At 34.9% G+C, this 19,694-nt stretch overlaps 4 protein-coding genes and 1 pseudogene across 7 annotated transcripts; 2 read left to right on the top strand and 3 right to left on the bottom strand.

Annotated features, from left to right (window-relative positions):
- Window positions 1-241: 241 nt before the first annotated feature.
- On the bottom strand, window positions 242-10,477 carry LOC103861652 (ethylene-responsive transcription factor ERF120-like). 3 transcript variants are annotated; one of them, XM_033287133.1, is made up of 7 exons: window positions 10,045-10,477; window positions 9,660-9,762; window positions 9,466-9,564; window positions 9,301-9,392; window positions 9,156-9,228; window positions 8,840-9,068; window positions 242-8,767 (listed from the first exon to the last, which is right to left on the bottom strand). In XM_033287133.1, exon 7 carries the CDS (start codon window positions 2,630-2,632, stop codon window positions 2,183-2,185), a length of 450 nt encoding a protein of 149 aa, XP_033143024.1. In that variant the 5' UTR covers window positions 2,633-8,767; window positions 8,840-9,068; window positions 9,156-9,228; window positions 9,301-9,392; window positions 9,466-9,564; window positions 9,660-9,762; window positions 10,045-10,477; the 3' UTR covers window positions 242-2,182. The 3 variants fall into 3 exon arrangements, with proteins under 3 accessions (XP_033143024.1, XP_009137615.2, XP_033143025.1); XM_009139367.3 differs by having other exon boundaries at window positions 9,660-10,477; XM_033287134.1 differs by lacking the exon at window positions 9,660-9,762.
- A 260-nt stretch (window positions 10,478-10,737) lies between these two features.
- On the top strand, window positions 10,738-12,090 carry LOC103861651 (V-type proton ATPase subunit e2). 2 transcript variants are annotated; one of them, XM_009139364.3, is made up of 4 exons: window positions 10,738-10,887; window positions 10,985-11,090; window positions 11,360-11,407; window positions 11,774-12,090. In XM_009139364.3, the coding sequence occupies exons 2-4, from the start codon at window positions 10,993-10,995 to the stop codon at window positions 11,838-11,840; spliced, it is 213 nt and encodes a 70-aa protein (XP_009137612.1). In that variant the 5' UTR covers window positions 10,738-10,887; window positions 10,985-10,992; the 3' UTR covers window positions 11,841-12,090. The 2 variants fall into 2 exon arrangements, with proteins under 2 accessions (XP_009137612.1, XP_009137613.1); XM_009139365.3 differs by having other exon boundaries at window positions 10,859-11,090.
- Window positions 12,091-12,240: 150 nt separating this feature from the next.
- On the bottom strand, window positions 12,241-14,399 carry LOC103861650 (serine/threonine-protein phosphatase PP-X isozyme 1). The gene is made up of 8 exons (XM_009139363.3): window positions 14,100-14,399; window positions 13,638-13,790; window positions 13,491-13,553; window positions 13,324-13,409; window positions 13,154-13,229; window positions 12,794-13,062; window positions 12,625-12,703; window positions 12,241-12,550 (listed from the first exon to the last, which is right to left on the bottom strand). The coding sequence occupies exons 1-8, from the start codon at window positions 14,238-14,240 to the stop codon at window positions 12,500-12,502; spliced, it is 918 nt and encodes a 305-aa protein (XP_009137611.1). The 5' UTR covers window positions 14,241-14,399; the 3' UTR covers window positions 12,241-12,499.
- On the top strand, window positions 14,384-15,411 carry LOC103861649. Its single transcript, XM_009139362.3, has one exon. It carries the CDS (start codon window positions 14,599-14,601, stop codon window positions 15,292-15,294), a length of 696 nt encoding a protein of 231 aa, XP_009137610.2. The 5' UTR covers window positions 14,384-14,598; the 3' UTR covers window positions 15,295-15,411.
- An 87-nt stretch (window positions 15,412-15,498) lies between these two features.
- On the bottom strand, window positions 15,499-16,375 carry LOC103861786 (annotated as a pseudogene).
- Between the last annotated feature and the right edge of the window lie 3,319 nt (window positions 16,376-19,694).

The following is a 19,694-nucleotide window of genomic DNA, read 5'->3' as shown; positions in this document are numbered from 1 at the left end:
GTTCATGTTTAAATCTGTGAAACTTGGGGTTTGATGTGTGTGAATTTGTGTACGAGCTCATATACAAAAATATTGTGTGAAAGTCTTCTGATTTTACAAACTATTGTTGTTTAATTTACAATCTCCACTCCCTCCATGGTTATCTTATTAATTTAATCTCGTGCAACAATTAAAACACGATGAACAATATGAAAAAAATAGAAAAACTCAAATTTAGTTATAAAGCAAAAACTAGAAAGAAAGTCAAATACAATATTTAACACATGTAAATAAAATCTGATCATGAAATAAATGATGTGTGACGTTTTTGTATATTATAATTCCACTGCATGTTTACTTTGAGACACGACCAAAAAATTCCTCACTCATCTTCCACCGTCGTGGTTGGTTCCTCTCGTTCATTGTGCCACTTATTGCTGTCTTTCTTTTGACAAGCTTAGCCGCCGCATCGTCGTAAGCCTTTGCTGCCATTTTAGCTGTTGGAAACGTTCTAAGCCATCTCCGTCTTTGCCAACTCGGATCCCATATCTCCGGGACCATTTACCTAACGGTTTATGAAAGTCTGTACATGAACTGCTACAGCATACTCAAGGTAACGAGTTGGAACATATATTTACTTAATTTTCATAAACTACCACGTAAATATAAAAAATTAACTAAGTAATTAGAGTCTGATCGTAACATCGATTTACCCTCTGACAATAGTCGGAAGATATTCAAATTTGGATCAGACAATATGATACGTTTTCAGGGACTAGTCCACTCTATATCACTAAAGTGTATTTTTTCTGGATCCACTGAATAGTTGATAGGATTTATCAAAAAACATAAACAAAACAAATTCATAATGAAAATTTTAAAATTCAAAGATTAGGCTCTACTCAAATGCTTATGTGGCTTATGCCACGGGCCGGGCTTGTAATTAATGGTAGTTTAGTGGTAAGAGAAGAAATTGGAACATGACATAAACTTGTGTGGAAGAATCGTGGTCAAGGTTTAAAAGCTTCTACACCCAGGTCTGGGGTTCAAACCCTAGATAACGCAATTTCTACAGGAAGAGGTCTGGGTTTCAATTTCCAGAAAATGCGAATTATGCAGAAAATTAGAGAAAATGCTTACAAGAGATCTTCAGCATGGCGCAAGGAGTACCGTCAGAAATAGATCTCATAGGGCTACTCAGGGTGATGCAGTCAGACGTGAATACTCATAAGGCAGATAGAATTGTCGGCTGTAATATCATCTATGTAATATTTCTCATAAGGCAGATAGAATTGTCTACAGCCAGACGACTTACCTGGAAAGTCGTCTGGACGAACATATCTGGAAAAAGAACTCGATTTCATACCTTAAATTGGTGAGATAACTTTCTTAGCACACATAAGGCTTCTCCAAGCACACAAAATCTCAAACGAAAGTGAACCATCCAGAATCGTCAGCTTCTATGATTCTATGAACCATAAAAAATGTAGAATCAAAATCTTGATTTTTTTAGCTAAATGTGGAGAGAAAGTGAGAGAGATGTTGTGTTTAGTTCATAAGAATGGAGAAAGAAGAAGGGTAAACCGATTTTGGAAGCATTAAGAGCTTCAAATTGGTTGTTCATGATGGTTGGGGTATTGATAACAATGACAATCTTGTAATTACTTGAAAATGATGAGGGTGAGAGTAAAAATGTCATTTTCGAAAAGAAAAAAATTGATGGTATTTTCGTGAATTATATGAACTTGTAGGGTGAATAGGGCAAAACTAATTTTCAAAAAAAAAAAGGTTAGTTTTGTGTTTGACTTTGAGTTCTAGATCAATTTTGCAAAAAGCTCTTAACAAAAACTACTAAATAACAAGAAAAATAAATTTAATAATGGTAATTAAGTTAATATTTTAAATTCATTAATAGTAACCATCGTAAGAATTAACATGAGCGCGACATGTAATAAACGGACTTATCAAATAAATTATAAAGATATGAAAAAAAAATCAAATTTAGTTATAAAGCAAAAAACTGAAGAAGAAAAAAACAATCACAATATATAAACATACAATATTTAACACATGTAAAAGAATCTGATCAATGAAATAAATGATTTGTAATTTTGTATATAACAATGACTCCACTGCATGTGTTACTTGGAATGAAACACGAACAGAAGAATTCTCAACCATCTTCCCCCGTCTTCGTTTCGGTTCATGGTTCCTCTTCATTCGTTGTGCCTCTTCTTGCTTTTTTTCTTTTGACAAGCTTAGCTGCCGCATCATCGTAGGCCTTCCCTGCCATTTTAGCTGTTGGAAACGTTCCAAGCCATCTTCTTCCTTGCAAACTGGGATCCCATATCTCCGCCGACCATTTTCCTGATGGCTTTTGCCTCACACCTTTGTGCTTTGTCTCCTTCTTTATCTCTTCACGCCGTGGGAATGCGCAACCGTAGCAACCCGTGATACCGCAGAGAGGACAAGGGCCAGCTTCCAAAGGTTGATGAAGAGCTTCGCATGCAACCGAGTTCGATGATGAAGTGTCGTCACCTCTGACGTTGGATATCACTTGTCTCAGAGCAGAAACCATGATCACATGCTCTTGATCTCTTGTCAAACGAGGAGGTTTACGATCGCAAGAGGGAATATTTTCTGAATGATCCATGTTCGTGGAGTCGAACTGAAAATAACTTATCGCTCACGGAGAAAGGATCGAATGTGTTGAGGTTTGAAAACAAAGAATAGGCCTCTTTATATAGTACAAGGAAGGTGGAATATTTGTGGCCCCATATGCCAATCTTAACACGGGACATGCACGAACTTGTGTGACACATCATTTTTTAGATATTTATTTTTTGCAGTAAACGCGATTTCTAGGAGAAACGCGATTACTAAATTTATTCGATCCACTCATGACTAACTAGAGTCTTGACTTTTGTTTTCTGGTCAGCCTTTTATAGAACATTATTGTAGTGTACCGAGTAAACCAATACATTTCTTACACCACATCCTGCCATTGTATTGCTAGCGCTTACACAACTGTATTTTTTTGTTTTCTAACAACGTCCTCTCAATTCTCTAGGTCTACACTGTCTTGATGTGTAAAAAGTTGTATTTCGTTTGTAACATACCTATCAGTGGTCTACTTCCATTATGTCAAAACAATTTCTTTAATGCGTGTTCCTCATATTTACAGAACTGACTGTATTCAAACTTTTCAATGATCAAGGATCATTGTTTTCTTCGTAGTCTATTACACCATCAGTCCCTATGCATTATTAATAATAGGACAGAATTAAATATTTTTGATGTTTGGTGTAAAAATATGATGAGGCAGGTTGGGTGACCACTGACCAGTATATTGTAAAAATATGGACCATAAATCACGATGCAATGGACAATGGTCTAGAACCATCTTATGTTTAGCAGGTTTATGCTGGTGAATCTTGAGTTGATATTTAGCAAATATGTGAAAACCTTGCCAGACAAATTGAGTCTCGGAGAATTATAGGAAAAGACAGAAGGACAACGCGACATCTTTGGATAGTATAATTGCGACACAAACCCTCCGTTTTAACTGTTTATTTAGCTTATTGAATGAAAATAGTGAACTAAAAAAGTATTAATGTGGTTGTAAATATAATGATTGCTCTACTACATATGTTTTCTTTGTATTAAAATAGAGTGGAGATTGTTGTTCTTACTAGCGAGGGATGAAGGGTTTCAATTTTGTGCAGCTTGTTCGAGTACTGCGGCAAGATCTATGCATGTATCAACGAAAACAAAAGGGCATATGTACTACGTACTAGAGTTATACTTCGAGCTAAGTAAATGAGCGAGCCGATTTATTAGGATGATAATCGGTCAATGAAAAGCTTCTGTCTATAGTAGATTAAAGTATGGATTTTGGTCTTATGAGAGCATCTCCAAAGGAACTCTATTTTTTTCTCTATAATTTACATTAAAATAGAGTAACTCTGTTATATAGTTAAATTTGCTCCAATGGTTCACTCTATAATAGAGTTACTCTATAATAGAGTGAAATATAGAGTAATTTTATTTTTTTTACTCTAAATATAGAGTGAAAAAACAAGAATACTCTATATTTCACTCTATTATAGAATAACTCTATTATAGAGCGAACCAATGGAGCAAATCCAACTCTATAATATAATTACTATATTTTATAGAAAAAATTATAGAGTACCATTGGAGATGGTCTGAGATGTAAGTTTGTTTATATTGTCCAAATTTGTAAGGTAAAGTTTAATCAAGTTGCAGCTCTATAGAGAAGTTTCTATGTGAAATAAAAGTATGTTTTCTCTTTGTATCAGCTTCTTTCAGTTATTACCAGTCTTAAATGCAATTTTACAGAGTTAGTTATTATTGCCACATCTCATGTTGACTGCGGAGTTACTTCAAATCTTTTCTAATTTCTTCTAAGATTTTATTTAGTTGGATTCAGGGCCGTCTAACAGCACGCGCAAGTGGAGCGGTCGAACAGGGCCCCGAAATATAAAAATAAAAAATTTAAAGATTTTTCAAAATATATAGATAAATTATGGTAATTTTTTTTAAAAAATTTTAGATATAATGCTAAATTTAGAACTTATAATTAGAAAAATCAGACAAAATTATTAAATTTTAAACTTACGTGATAAAATGTACGATTAAAATTTTTTTTGAACAGGGCCTAAAATTAATTTGAGACGGCCGTGGTTGGATTTATATAAAAAAAATAACAGTGTAACGATGTACTATATGTTAACATAATCTTAATCTTTTGGAAGACCCTTGAATCCTGATGTTCTGCTTGGCACTTTCTTTTTGAATGAAATAAAAATTTTAACCAATCAACCTATTTTCGTAAGTATTTTTGTTCTTGTCCGGATACAAGATAACCATGATGCATGTTCGAAAGCTTTTGTTGAGGACTAGAATTTATAAACAAGTCATTGTAGCTTCCATTGGCAGCGTTGCTCTAGCATTCAAAACAAATATGGTTTGTTGAACAAACGTCATAACATAAACTTATGGGCTCCTCCAGCATAATAAAACATACAACATCGAACTATTATTTAGGATTGAGCAAATTATCCGTTAAATTTGATCTGATTCGTTATTCGTTTCGATTCGAAAATCTTGATATCCGTAAAGTTTCGAATCAAAGCAAATAGCAAAATGTGATATTCGTAAAAAATAAAACAAATCACAAATATTATTTTTTAGAAAGCCAGATATCCAGTCTGATTTATGTATTTATAGATATGTAATGTAATTGTATATATAAACTATCATATCTATACATATTTTATGATATAATTTGGTTAGTTTTTATTTTAAGTTGTTTTTCAAATTTTTGTTTGGATTATTGCATATCAAATTTATTTTTATGTTGAATCAAAAGTTAACATGTAAATTTTCTTATTAGGTTTGTTAATATTAAAATTTGCTTTATAATTTATGTTTAAAATGTTACTGTGTTAGTATGATATTTAATTTTAATTTTAAGTTGATATTTTTAAAAGTTTTTTATTCAATTTTAATATTATATATTATTTTTTATTGTTAATATAATTAGCGGATCGAATCGAATAATCTACGAATATTTAAAAAAACTCGGGATATCCAGATTTCCGGATCGAAGCAAATCAGAAAAGTAGATGTTTGTTTGGGACAAAAGGGATCACATATTCTGTCGGATATTCGTCAGTGTCGGACCCAATTATTGTTTTTATAACCATGCGTCTGTGGTCGAGTGGTCAAGACGTTCCATGAATCTCCAAAAAATCCGAATTTGAATCCGCATCACACTAGATTTTAATGAATTAAATGCTCAGGTACTCCTCTATGGAAAAAAAAGAGCTCAGATACTCTCCATCTGAAATTCATTTTATTTTTATTTATTTTTAATTCGAAATCTGACTAAAAACCCAATATACCATTAATGAATATAGTTATTTACAGACTATGCCATTAAACCTAATTTTTTTCCTTATCTCTACATATCTAGATCTATCTTTCATTCTTCATCTTCTTTCTTTCTCTCTTCTCTTTTTTTATCTCTTCTCTTTCATTCATTCTTTCATTCAAATCTCTTCTTTTTCGAATCTGTTTTTCTCTCTGTTTCTCTTGTTTTATTTTCGATTTTCATCTGTACTGATTGCTCCGTTTTTATCTTAGTTTTCTCTATATTTTTTTTGCTCTTCTTTGAATCTAGATCTATCTTTCATTCTTCGTCTACTGATTTTTCTGTTTTTTCTTTTGTTCTTCTTTGAATCTCAACTGTTTTTTTCATTTTCTTCTTCACATTTTCCTTCTTCTTCTCTACCTACTACTTCGCTTATTCTCCGCATCAACTTCAGTCTGATTTTTGGTATTATCGGTTTTAAGATCCAGAAACGCATATATCAAAGTAGAACACGGAAGTGAAACTACAAACCCAGAAAAACAATTTTACCAGGTTATACTATTTGTGTAACTTGGTAAAACTGTATAACTAGGTTATAATCTTACTAAGTTGTATCTTTTGACAAATGTACAACTTGGTAAAACTACAACCTAGTTATACAGTTTTACCAAATTATACTACTTTGTAACTTGGTAAAACTGTATAACTAGGTGATAGTTTACCAAGTTGTACCTTGACAAATGTACAATTTGGTAAAACTATAACATAGTTATACCAGTCTTGAGGTATAACTTGGTGAAACTAGGACATATGTACACCAAAAATATAATTTGACAATAATATAACATGGTTTAACTTGGTTCAACTTTCACTAAAATTCAAATTTTAAATTTGATACCTAAAATTCGACAATTGTATAACTTGGTTCAACTTGTTTCGTAGTTTCAGTAAAATTCAAAATTCAAATTGTAAATTTGATACCTAAAATTCAAAATTCAAATTTTTAATTGAGGAGGGAAAACGTAAGGGCAAAATTGGAAATCTCTTATTTCATGAAGAGTAAAGAGTATGTCAGATTTCGTAAGAATACCTCAGATCACTTTTTGCCTCATTAAGAGTACTAGGAGGTTTTCCGGGCTACGCCCGGATTTTTTCCTATAATATTAGTTTAATTTTTATATTTATATTTTAAAATTGGACAAATATGATGTACACTGAAACTTGTTATAGAATTATAAACATAATGCAAATTTAAAAATGTTTGAAATATTCTGTTGTGTTTTATTGGAGTTTTATGTAGGATATTAGTAAGATTAATAAAAAGTTAACTAAATTATAAGTTAATATCTATATATATTCTTTATCTTGTTTATTTATTTTTATGTAAAACAACTGTAAAACTTATAATTAGTACTATATAAATTTTGATTGGTTTTAAAATTATTAAGTTTCCTTTTGTACTTGTCTTTAAAAGAAAGTACCACCGACTTGTATACCGGTTCTTTATTTGTTGTCTTCAATTAATCGTTTTAACCAAAATAATTTTGTCAACCTTTTTAACCAAAATTTAAATTTAACATTTATTGTTGCTATTTAATTTATGTGTGTTTTTTTTTTAAGTTTGTTTGTAATAGAAAGAAAATTTTGCTTCATGATTTGAAATATTTTTAGTTATAAATTTATAGAAGGTTTACTTTCTTACTGTTGTTGATGTAATATTAACTTTTCAGTTTCTTATTTTAATTATTTAATTAATCAGTTTTTTTGGAAATAATTTTTAATATTGATACTATTATTTGATGTTCTAGCTTTTTTTTTCTGTTTGCTGGGTAGTGTTTGTGTGCTCGATCATCCCTTTATGCAAGGCTGAGATATTTGCTCAAATATGGTATGAGTGAGGATTTCAAAACCAACTTAAAAGCTTTCTAAAATTTATAAATGGTAGATAAATACAAAAATTATCACTGTCTGAGATCTGGAATTAGGTTTTTAATCAAAAATTCTGAAGAGCTCTTAACTTAAATCAGATTAAACACATTGCATAGACGTTTTGTGTGTTTCTGAAAATAATTTATATACAAAAACGGTTTAAGAATTCTAACTCCTATGGTTTGATCAAGCCCTACAATCTGAGTTGCAAACTTACGAACTGCATTATTATTATTCTCGCAATTGTCTCACTTCTTCTTTTGTGTTTCATGACCTTGTTTTTAGGTTCCATGACCTTTGTCTATGATACTTTGATAGTATTGTGTACAAACTCAATATTAAATTTTACTTTAGTTATACACATTCTAAGTTATTATCCAGGCTACACGTTTATATTAATAATTTGTTTTATATTTATAGTAATTTTAAAATTATCAACATAGAATATCGTCTTTAAAATTGTAACCTTTTAATTAACTACCATTTTCTATTTTTGGATTTATATATACATAAGTGAAATGTAAAAAAGTATTTAAAAAGAGAAGAGTTCTACTCAGTATGTAAATGAGACATAAATTTTAAAGAGTCTCATCCTCAAAAGAAAGCTTTAAAAAGACCCAAACTACAGCAAACGCAGCTTCCCTTGATCTAGAGAACGTAGTAGTAACCCAAGACAAGAAGCATTAGTACCACAACAGCAGCTGGAGCAGCCCAAACCATGTAGTTAGTCTGCATCTTACGCTTGAGCATTGGTCTCGGGAGTGTTTCCGGTCCTCCTCTATTGCGGATCCTGTTCCTTATTGGCTTCTCCTTCAAGACTTTCTTTTCCTTCTTTGGTTTCTCCTTCACTGGAGCTTCAATCTCCTCCTTCTCAGCCTCAGAAGCCTCTGGAACTTCCTCAGAGATGGCCTCGTATGCGTTCCTGTCTCCTGTCTTCTTCTTGGCCGCCTTCTCTCGCTCCTGCAACACACAAAAGAAAAGAAGATTATTAGAATTGAAAAGAGAGAAGGCAAAGAGAATTGATATTGATACCTTTTGTTCTTTCTTCTCAGCTTCCTTTTGAGCTCTTATGGAAGCTTTAGCAGCGGCTTTCTCTGCCAGCTTCTTTTTCCTTTCCATGGCTAGCTTGGCTTTAGTAATCTCCTCTTGCTTTCTCTTCATCTAGATCTAGATTAACTATATACTAAAATTTTCTGGAAGTCTCCTTGAGGCTGTATCTTTGGCTCCAATATTTTGCCGTAGAGTCCTGACTGAGGCTCCCCTGCACAAAAAAAAAAAAAAGAAACTTGAAACTGTAAGATCAAGCAAATGATCATTATGCAGGCGAGGTGAGTAAAAATTAAAGTACCTTTTTAGGAGACCTGTTCTCAGCAATGAAAAACTTCCCATACGGATCATCAATGATTCCTTCATAGACCCACCTAAATTGAACACCAAGTACAAAGTCAGTCGACGGATGAGATTAGAGAAAGAAAGAGGCATGGGAAATCAACCTTTCCAATATGCTGAGGTATGCATTGCTTGCACACTCGGTCATTTTCTCTAACAATGACCTCACTGAGTTATCACCAGCCATCGCTTTAGCCTAAGCATAACCGTTTTCAAGATTAGGACATAATAATTCAAAGGGTATTTTTATAACCAAAGCAAGAATCTACCTGACTCTTCAAGAGATTAAGTACACCAGAACCCACAAAATTCTTTGCCGAAGCCTGATGAATTACGGCAGCCAATGCGCGCATGGATCCCATCATGGGCTGAGAGATACAATTCAATCAATCAGCATACATTCTACAGAATTTGCATCTTGGATTTTATAAAACAAACAAACAATCAATCAATCAAAACACACGTGACAGTAAAACCATAATCCTTGGAGAGAAAGTCTTCTAAGTCGAAACTGATGTTCCAGTTGTGCCACCATGGCTTGATAATACGACAGGATTCAGTAATTACTGAAACTTATACAACTTAGAATTTTTAAATGTTATGATTCATTCCTCAAGGCTTAGGAACTCAAATCGTTGAACAAATTAAAGAGATATAACGAACAGTAAAAAGTTCAGTATTTAACTTAAAACTCACCCTCCTAGAAGAGAAGAAAGAATCACCTGGATCAATTGAAAGAAATTGGGATAACAATTGATATTAAACCCCTAAATTAGATTGAATCGTATATCCAATTGTAGTTATGAAAATAATCAAGAAGGAAGAGAGAGGGAGAAAAGGGGATACACCTTCAATTTTCCAGGAAAGAAGAAGGATCCGAGATAATATTTTGGAAGCCGACTGACATCCAGTTTGTATCCGTTTGGAAGCAATCAAACGAAGAAGAAGGTTAGAATATTCTGATCCTTATCACTTGATCTGAGAAGACGAAGAGAAAAGCGAAGAGAAAGGGTCCGAGATTTGATAATGGGAAAATTAGGGTTTGTTATCGCGTAGAAGGGGAAGCCGTATCTACCGCGTTTTGGGCTTAACGGGCTCGACGAAACCGATCAGAACCGGGCCGGTTAAACTTTAAGCCCAGATAAATTCGCGGACTGCTGACGTGACGAATTTCAAATATCCTATTGGCTGATTTTAAATGAGGACGTGGACAGCCTCCTTACTCCTCATATATCCCTTTTAGTATTAGTTAGATATGAGATTTTTACTCGATTTTAATGAGCGTGGTCATTGGAGATTTCACATTTTCTCTTTACATTTTTATTTTTGTTTTATTAATTTGGAAGCTTACCTCACAGCATAGACGTGAGTCACGTGACAGTGAAAGAGAGAGAAACAGCAAACTTGAAATGACGTTTTGAATGCCAATGTAAAACTGTTACTGTAACTTTTTAAAAGCTCTTTTTGGTCGGTAAAAATAAAAACACACACACGCAAATGTTGACCAAAGCGAATTGAATTATTATTTAAGGGTAGCAAAAGACAAATTTATCCCTCACGAAATCTGGGCCTTGCTTGCACACCGATCCGACACGTATACATATCATCCACACTGGCCTGGCACGAAACGAAATACGATCCTCCTTCAGTCCAATCCATCATCATCGTCCACGGGACCTTCATTCCGATCTGTGAGATCTCTCTCTCTTCTTCTTCTTCTTTTCTCTTTTCAATCTTATCGCATTGATTCTGGAACGTGTAATTCTCGTGGGCTTTGGGATCATTCAGGATCAGACATGGCTTTCCTTGTGACATCCTTAATATTCGCTGTCGTGGGAATCATTGCTTCGATTTTCACAAGGATCTGCTTCAACCAAGGCCCCTCCACCAATCTGTAATGTTTTTGATTTCGTCTCAATCTTATAAGTAATTATCATTAGCCGTCGGTAATGTGTTTGATTGTATTGCTACGTCAATGTTAATGCCGTTTAGTTTGGTTCTCCGGGATCGATTGAGCAGTTCGAATCATTTATTTATCTCTTTGCGCCTTCAGAATCGATCATTGACTTTTGTTGGATTCTCCATACTTTTTTTCTTTTTATAACCAACCATTCTTGGTTGGAGTAAATTTATCAAAGTCTTCGTCTTTGTTTCGTGGAACAGGCTACATTTTACTTTGGTCATTACAGCCACTGTCTGCTGTTGGATGATGTAAGTTTTTTATTATGTCTCATGCACTCTTTTTTTTTCTTTTACTTTGAATTTGGCCCCATGGTTCATCCTTTGTTTCCTCACCTCCATCAACATTAGCTCATGAGAGATAGAGATAGAGATCCTTCTAGGCTTTGCTACTTCCAGTTTTCTTGTGAATAGAACAATGTAATATCTCAACAGTTTTTAGTAGGAGATGATTCACGTCTCTGTGAAACTTATCTGAAGTCAATGCATACAAGCTTCCACAGCATGAACATCTAGACCAATCCCAACTCCCCCCCCCCCCCCCCCCCCCCCCCCCCCCCCTCTCTCTCTCTCTCTTATATCACTGAATCGTTGTTTTTGTTTCTTTGTTTTGGGCAGGTGGGCAATTGTATACATTGCGCAGATGAAGCCTCTCATTGTCCCTATCCTGAGCGAGGTTGAGTAGAAACCATCTGCTCCAACCAGGCAACCCAATGCACGGATTTGATTGTCTGCTCGCTCTTTCTGTGTATACCTCTTCAAACATATCTTTTTTTTGTTATCCTTATCGTGGTGTGGAACGAACAATACCTTTGCCTCTCTTCACTGTTAAATCTCATCTCTCATTCATTTTATATGACAGTCTGCATCATACTCAAAAGACTATGCCAGAGAGTATGTATTATTTGTTGATGAAATAAAAATCTTTGGAGGAATAGTAACTCGGCCAATTCTTTCTTCATATTCTTGGCAAGTTCCAACCAAAATGGCAATACCCCAAGCATGAGCCAACCAACCATTCGATCTGCCAAGTTGCCCTAACGGTTCCTGTGGAGTTTCTATTGAAGTAACTGTGAGCTTCAAAATCGTTTTGAGGTCTTTATATTCAAAGGAAATACAAGCTTGAATTATGACAAGGACACTCTTTTAACTACAACCACTACAATGAGAAATATATTTCAACAATTTCTTGTTTTCAAACAACCCCAGTTCGATGGCCTAAGTAGATCTGGCCTGAAACAATTGTATTGTATAGACTTCTTTTGCAATGCCTCACATAAAAACAACTCATGAACGAGTTGTGGTTCTCTTCCTCGGTTTTACTCTACGAGTAGGGTTGTCACATTATAGGAAGTAGTCAGGGGCAGGTTTTTTGGCGGGAGGCCCTCTCGAATCCTGCATTTAGAGCGTGTTAGTCATCATAGGGTACAAGAATGACAAGTAGAAAACATTACCAAAAGTGTTCTTACCTGCTGGGCTGCCTGGAACACACGGAACTCTTTGTTTAGGTTCTCGTCCAGCTCTAGAATCGAAGCGATATTACCGCATCTGGATCATCATTGAAATATGAGTTAAATGCAAATATCAAACTAAAAGGATACACAGACTAAGACAGACGGTCCTGAGTATCTTATTTACCTATAACAGTAATTTGGGGCTGACCACACTGTCACAATCTGGCTATCGAACATCCATTTGTAGCCCTCCATAACTAGTTGATGGGCTCGTCCTATGTAGTCTATGTTGTTTGTGTGGTTAAAAGTCGTGACAACACTGCCGCCAAAAAGAAATCCAGCTCCACGAGGACTCAATCCCCATCCCTCGACAATATCTTCAGGATCAGACCATAGGAGGTCACACATGGCGCCATCATGTGGCACTTCTTGCTTTCGGTCAATTGTCCTGATCTGCCATAAATGTCCCCGTCAGTTAACACATTCTTAGTTGAAACTCTGACAATATCAACAGAGAGAGAGAGAGAGAGATTTTTCAATCAACCTGGTCAAGAGTATTAATAGTTGGAGAGAGACCGCCGTGAACACAGAATATCTTGTTCTCGACAACAGCTGAAAGACTTTTGTACAAATAAAAAGAGTCGCATCATTTTAGCGACAGAGAACCCAAAAACTGAAACAAAGAAAGGTGGAATGGGTGCGGTGAGCAAGTACCTCATGTAGTCAAAAATGTCAGTGCAGTATCTCCAGACATTTACAGAGCCGTATTTACGCAAACACTCATCATAAAATCCATAAACCTAATAAAAACAAACTGTGTAAATACTCTTGAATATATACACAAGAACCAAAATTGTCAATGAGAGACTGCATTCACCCACCTGTGTGATTTGCCTGCTTTCGTGGTTTCCTCTGATGAGAGTTATACGGTCTGGATATCTAACCTGAGAGGATATCAAAAGCAACCCATTTAAGTAATTCAAAGAAACATGACCAAGAACAAACTAAAACACAGTCAAGACTGTTACCTTGAGAGCGAGTAGAAGCAGAAACGTCTCAACAGAGTAGTATCCACGATCAACGAAATCACCAAGAAACAAGTAGTTGGTCTTGGGGCAATCACCTCCAACTTTGAAAAGCTCCATCATATCATAGAACTGCCCATGGATATCACCACATAGCTATTCCCATTGGAAACAACAAACAAATCTCCAATGATTAGCAATTCTTGAAAACCATAAGAACACAAATTGCATCTACTATCACTTAACACGCTGCATTCTACACATGAACACCATCTGATAACACAGTAACGAACCAATACATCAAAGGCAAAGATCTACTAAACCATCAACACTACGATTCCCACCACACCAAGTTTCTTGAACAGTTCTTGATTTATGAGCTCCTAATTCTATTTCCAGCTCTTTACAGATAACTCTAATTATCGAATCCCTAGATCGAGGAATAGGGGTAAAGCAAGAACTCACAGTGACGGGAGCATCGACTCTTTGAACATTACTCTCTTCAACGAGGATCTCCATGGCTTTGAGGCAGAGAGACTTCACCTCCGATTCGCTCAACGGCTCGCAGCGCTTCAGCTGCTCTATCTGCCGGTCTAGGTCTGACATTTCCTCTTTCGATTCCTCCTGAACCGATCCTTAATCTGATGATTCCGGCGAAATCAACAACTCTCCGAGCTTCGTCGTCTTCTTCCCCGGGAGAGCTTTCTCTCTCCTCTCCGCAGGGGTATGTGAATGTCTTCTCTCTCCTTCCTTAATCTTTTATTATTATATTCAAAACCGCCCCACTTCTTTTTATATATTGTACATTCGCCCTGAATGTTTTAAATATAAGAATTACATACTGGGCCCATTATGTGAAATGGGCCATTTATAAGGCCCAGTCTGGGTATAATGAACTACACGCGCATTTTGGATATACGCACGCGCGCAACATCAGTGATCGGACTCTGTTTGATCGGCGACGATGGAGAGAAACGTGGAGAAGATGCTGAACAGAGTTTCAATGGCGTTCATAATCATCGGAACGTTGATCATGGTGATAATGATTCTCCAGACTCCGAAGACATGTATCTCACCAGAAGCTCCCTCGAAGCCCCACACGCATTTCCCGAGATCCACCTGCGACTCCTCGCCGCGAAAGCATCTCCCTTTACCCAAGAAGAACGCTCGCCTCTGGTCCTCCAAGGCTTGGACGTCGCGTCTCTCCTCCTTCTCCTCTTACTTCCTCCGGTTCCGCGATCTCGGGTTGCTTCGCAACCACACCAAAGCTCTCTGCCTCTCCGCCGGCGCCGGCCACGCTCCGATGGCGATGGCCCAGATCGGGTTATCTGACGTTACCGCCGTGGAGTTGGTGGATTCGCTTCCTCTCGTGAGAAGAGCTGATCCTCATAACCTTCCTTTTTTCGACGGTGCGTTTGATTTCGCGTTTACTGCGCATCTTGATGATGCTCTGTTTCCGTGGAGAGTCGTGGAGGAGATGGAGAGGACGGTGCGGCGAGGCGGGTTTTGCGTGGTGGCGGTTGATGAATGCGGTGGAGGTGATGTTAGGGAGATTGCTAGACTTTTCTTGAAGTCTAAGCTCGTTGATGTTGCTAATGTAACCTTAGAAGGATCTAAAAAGACTAGTATACTATTCAAAGTTCAAGACTTTAAGACATGACTGACTCTGTTTTGTCTTATCAATGTGAGATTGTGCATTAAATCTATCCTTTTGTAAATGACTGTGTTTATCTTATATTGCTGACTTCTACTGAGTTTGATTCTAAAGATTGATTAAGATTCTGTGCACGCCCGTTCGAAAGATCTCAAGCGCTTATAAGCCTCATTTCATCTTTACACAGCATATATTGAATAACTAGGCTAATAACCTCTTAAGAGGTGCTACTTGTTGCCGGAACAGAAGAGGTCTCCTCCGGCTGAGCCTCACTGGCTGTAGTTTCCGGCAGTGAAGTTTCTTGCCGAGCCACCGGTGGAGCTTCAGTGAGGATAGGGGGTAGAAGCCTGAACAACTTCTGAAGGCTTGAACTTGTTGATGTAGTAGCTAAGAGACGGTCCTCTGTAGTCCACTGCTTTTGGTTTAGCTGGAGCATCTTTACCGACTTGGAGGAGTATTGAGGAAGCTGCGGCGATTGCGATAAGGGCAATGCCTCCTAAGACGATTGCTGCTGTGTTCTCAGCTCCATCAGAAGAAGACCCTGCAGTACCTGAGCTTATGGCAATATATACTGCAGGCTGCAAAAAGTAACAATAAAAACTATATTATTCAGCGAAAGATTAGCAATAGAATTGAGTGAATAAAGAGTAAGAAGAAGCCAATAGAATTTGGATGAGACCAAATATAGCACCAGACTGATAAGATCAAGAAGCGTAAGACTCTTCATCATCTTGGAGATTTGTTGAAGAAGAGATCACTTAAACCCCTCAAACAAAGGACTACCAGATAAGAAACTGATCAAAGACCTTTAATCTCTTCTTACTCAAAGACTATTTATACTTGTTATCATGCTTGTAAACTAGATTATAATGCTTATCACAAAACATAACAACCGTTCGTCCGTTCCCTAGGGCCTAGGCAAAACCTATCATGATTCAACTATATTATAACGCCTATCACATGAGTGGATATTAGAGTAAACATTGGTCTGACCAGCAGTATCCTTCTCAACATAGCCAGTCCAACCGCGCTTCCGAGGTGGAAACGTTCCCACCACTTTAGTCTTCTCTCCAGCCAACCATTCCATACTCACAGTCCCAACCTGTGTGTTTCAGCCATCCAAACAACATCAAGTTTTTTTTTCTTTCAATTTCATGATTTTAACAATAACAGTTTGAGTTAATTGACGAATGGTGATTGGAATATGAAGCTACATGCTAAAACATGTCGAGGAAAGAAGATGTAAACGCTTAACAGCTCTCTAGTAATTTATTGTGTGTACTTAATCGGGTTATTATTTACAGATTTACTGTTTCTGTTTTTAGAAAGAATCGTTCAATTTAAGTTGAATACTTGTTTGAACTGATCATGTAGTTATTAGTAAGATTGGGGTTGGGGAAACAAATTAATTAGTTTTCATAATCCTGAAAGCAGCCAGGTATGTTGGTCGTGGACTAAACCGTCCAAGGCCATTAGATAAATTAATAACATTAATTATTTCACCTACTCAGAAAGTTATAATTACAAGATTGAGGTCAACATCTCCTCCTTAAAGTATTGGAAGTTGACCATTAAGAATTTATTTAAATCCTATAAAAACATTTATTCCAATTGAATACGCCGCATCACATCAAAGTCCCACTTTTTTATTTTTCTTCGAATTTTTATACTATCTACATTCTCAGAAAATAAAATTTTTTAGATTTTTTTTTGTTTCACGAAAATATATTTTCTTTATTGCTAAAGTATTTTTTTATACTTTTCGGAAAACATTATAGTTATTGAAAAGTATATAATAAAATAAAAAAATAAATTAAATTATAAATATTTATTAAATTCTTAATAAGCTTTCATATTATTGAAAATCTTACTTATAGAAACAGAATATTATTACGTGACAACAAGACAAAATAAAATAATGATTTGTTAAAAAAGATTTTATAAAGTGGTGGTTTGTTTTGGGGTGCTTACAGCAAACAACGGACCCACGTATATAACCTTGACAGGTTTGCGCGTCTTTCCTTATGTCATGCGTGACTACAAATCGATACTCGCCACGTATCTGTTACAGATAATTCATGCTGCCACGTTATGGGACCCGCCCTTAGCGGTTAATTATTCCTCAACTACTTTTTAAATTTGGCGCGCGCCGAGCTGTCGCCGACCGAAGCTTCTTCTCTTTCTTCTGCTTTGTTTTAGTGATGTTTTTCTTTTTTGAAACAGTCTTAGTGATGTTTATAATGTTTAATATATGGCCAACTTGTATGTGCAGAGCAAAAAATGAATGCTAATCCAATGCATGCAGAGGTACAATTCATCAGTGAAGTTAGGGGGACACTTTACCCGATATCCGAAGCCGCATCCGAACTCGATCCGAAAAACCTGAACCGAAATCCGAACCAAAGTAGCAAAATATCCGAACGATATCCGAGAGATTGAATATCCGAACCCGAACGGGTAATATCCGAACCCAAATGAATATCTGAAGATAACCGAACATATGTATAATTAACCTTATATTTCTAGTTTACATCTTTCATTTTATATAAAATATTTATATTGATACTACACATACTTTAAGGGTCCGAATGGTAACCGCGGAATTAGTAATATTAGCGGGACGGAATTTAAATGCGGTACGGTTCAAGTGCGGTTCGTGCGGTTTGCGGGACAAGTGCGGTTTTGACAAAATTAGCGGTGCAGAATTGTGTTGATTGGTGAACATGTATAATTTGCGGAATTGAACAATTAAAAAAATAATATTAAACAAAAATATCAATAAAATCAATATAATTTTATGTTTTTTTTTACTAACTAGCAAAATAAATACTAAGTATAAATCTAGCTATATATATAATAAATAATGAATATTACAATATTTATTTATTTTTACATTTAAAATTCTAAATTTTATGAATATAACAAAATAAGAATAACATATGAGAGCTAAAAAGATTTTTTACATTCTTTCTTAAGAAAATAATTTTATAGTTATACATATATATATATATATATATATATATTTCTTTAGTTAGTTTAAAGTTAAGATTAAAATTTAAAATTCGGTTGAGCTGGTTGGACCGGTCGACCATTGACCAATTTATAATATTGAATTCAATTTTCGAAACATTGTATAATAAATATATCAATATAATTAATATAACAAAAAATTAAAATGTTCTATTTAGTGTTATTAGAGTAATTTTTTTATTATTTAGAAATTTTATGTATCAAAATTTCTCTGAAATAAAAATATGTATATAAAAATTAAGAAAAAATACAATAAATAATTATATTTATAACCAAATTTTATTAACATTAGTTATTCTCGATTACTAGAATACTCAAAAGATAAGTATATTAAAATTTATCACATTATTTACTATGTATTATATAAACTACTAATCATACCTTAAATTGTTCTTGTTCATTCATTTGTCTAACATTATTTTATTTAGGCGTGAATGTCTGAGTTTCAATTTAATTTAATCCGTCGTACGTATTCATCTGACCATGTATTAGTTTCATTGTAATTTTTAGGTAGAATCCATTATTAAATAATAAATAAATAAATATTACCACAACAAAAACGCATTTGTGTTGTGTACCGCACCATAATGCAAGCTTATCTAGAGTAGGTGCGTTTTTTACTATAACTCGTGTAAACAAAAAAATATTTTTGTTTTGTTTTTAGCATGTGCGTTATTCGATCAATAACGTCCCGCTTTTAAACTTTTTCGTGATTGGTAACTACTTGCGGTTTTCTCTCTCCTCAGACCAAAAACGCCCCGCTTTACGTGCACCATTCATAACCTAAGTTCATATGATATACATACAATTACGTAGAAAATGATTTGCTATTCACTTAAAATGCATGTTAAATTTTTACTTCAAGAATTAACAAAAAGTTACATCCAAAATTTAAAAATAATAACCAAATCAATGTCTTTTTAGTTTAAAAATGTTATGTCCAAATTTATTAACCATTCAATATATTAGCCATTCAATCTATTGAAAATAAAAAATTAGTTAAAAGAAAGTTATATATTTAAATACAAGAAATTTGAGAAATGAAAATTTTAATATTTTCTTTTAAAATCTAAATATCCGAACCCGATCCGAAATAACCGAATCTAAACTAAAAATATCCGAATCCGACCCGAAGTACAGAAATATCCGAACGGGTTCTATACCTCTATACCGAAATACCCGAAAATCCGAATTCCCGATCCGAACCCCAACTCCCAACCCCTAAGTGAAGTGAAGGGGCCCAAGTGGTGGCCATATAAATGACTTTTACAAGTAGTACTCGAGAGTTATATATTTAAATGATGATAGTCATTCTAATCTATAAACTCAATAATAACATTTTTTATACTCTATTAACATTATTTGTAGAGCAAAAC

This window comes from Brassica rapa, chromosome A03 (assembly GCF_000309985.2).
Source record: "Brassica rapa cultivar Chiifu-401-42 chromosome A03, CAAS_Brap_v3.01, whole genome shotgun sequence".
NCBI lineage: Eukaryota > Viridiplantae > Streptophyta > Magnoliopsida > Brassicales > Brassicaceae > Brassica > Brassica rapa.
The sequence above is the reverse complement of the archived record's forward strand: the minus strand, read 5'-3'. Positions and strand labels throughout refer to the sequence as shown.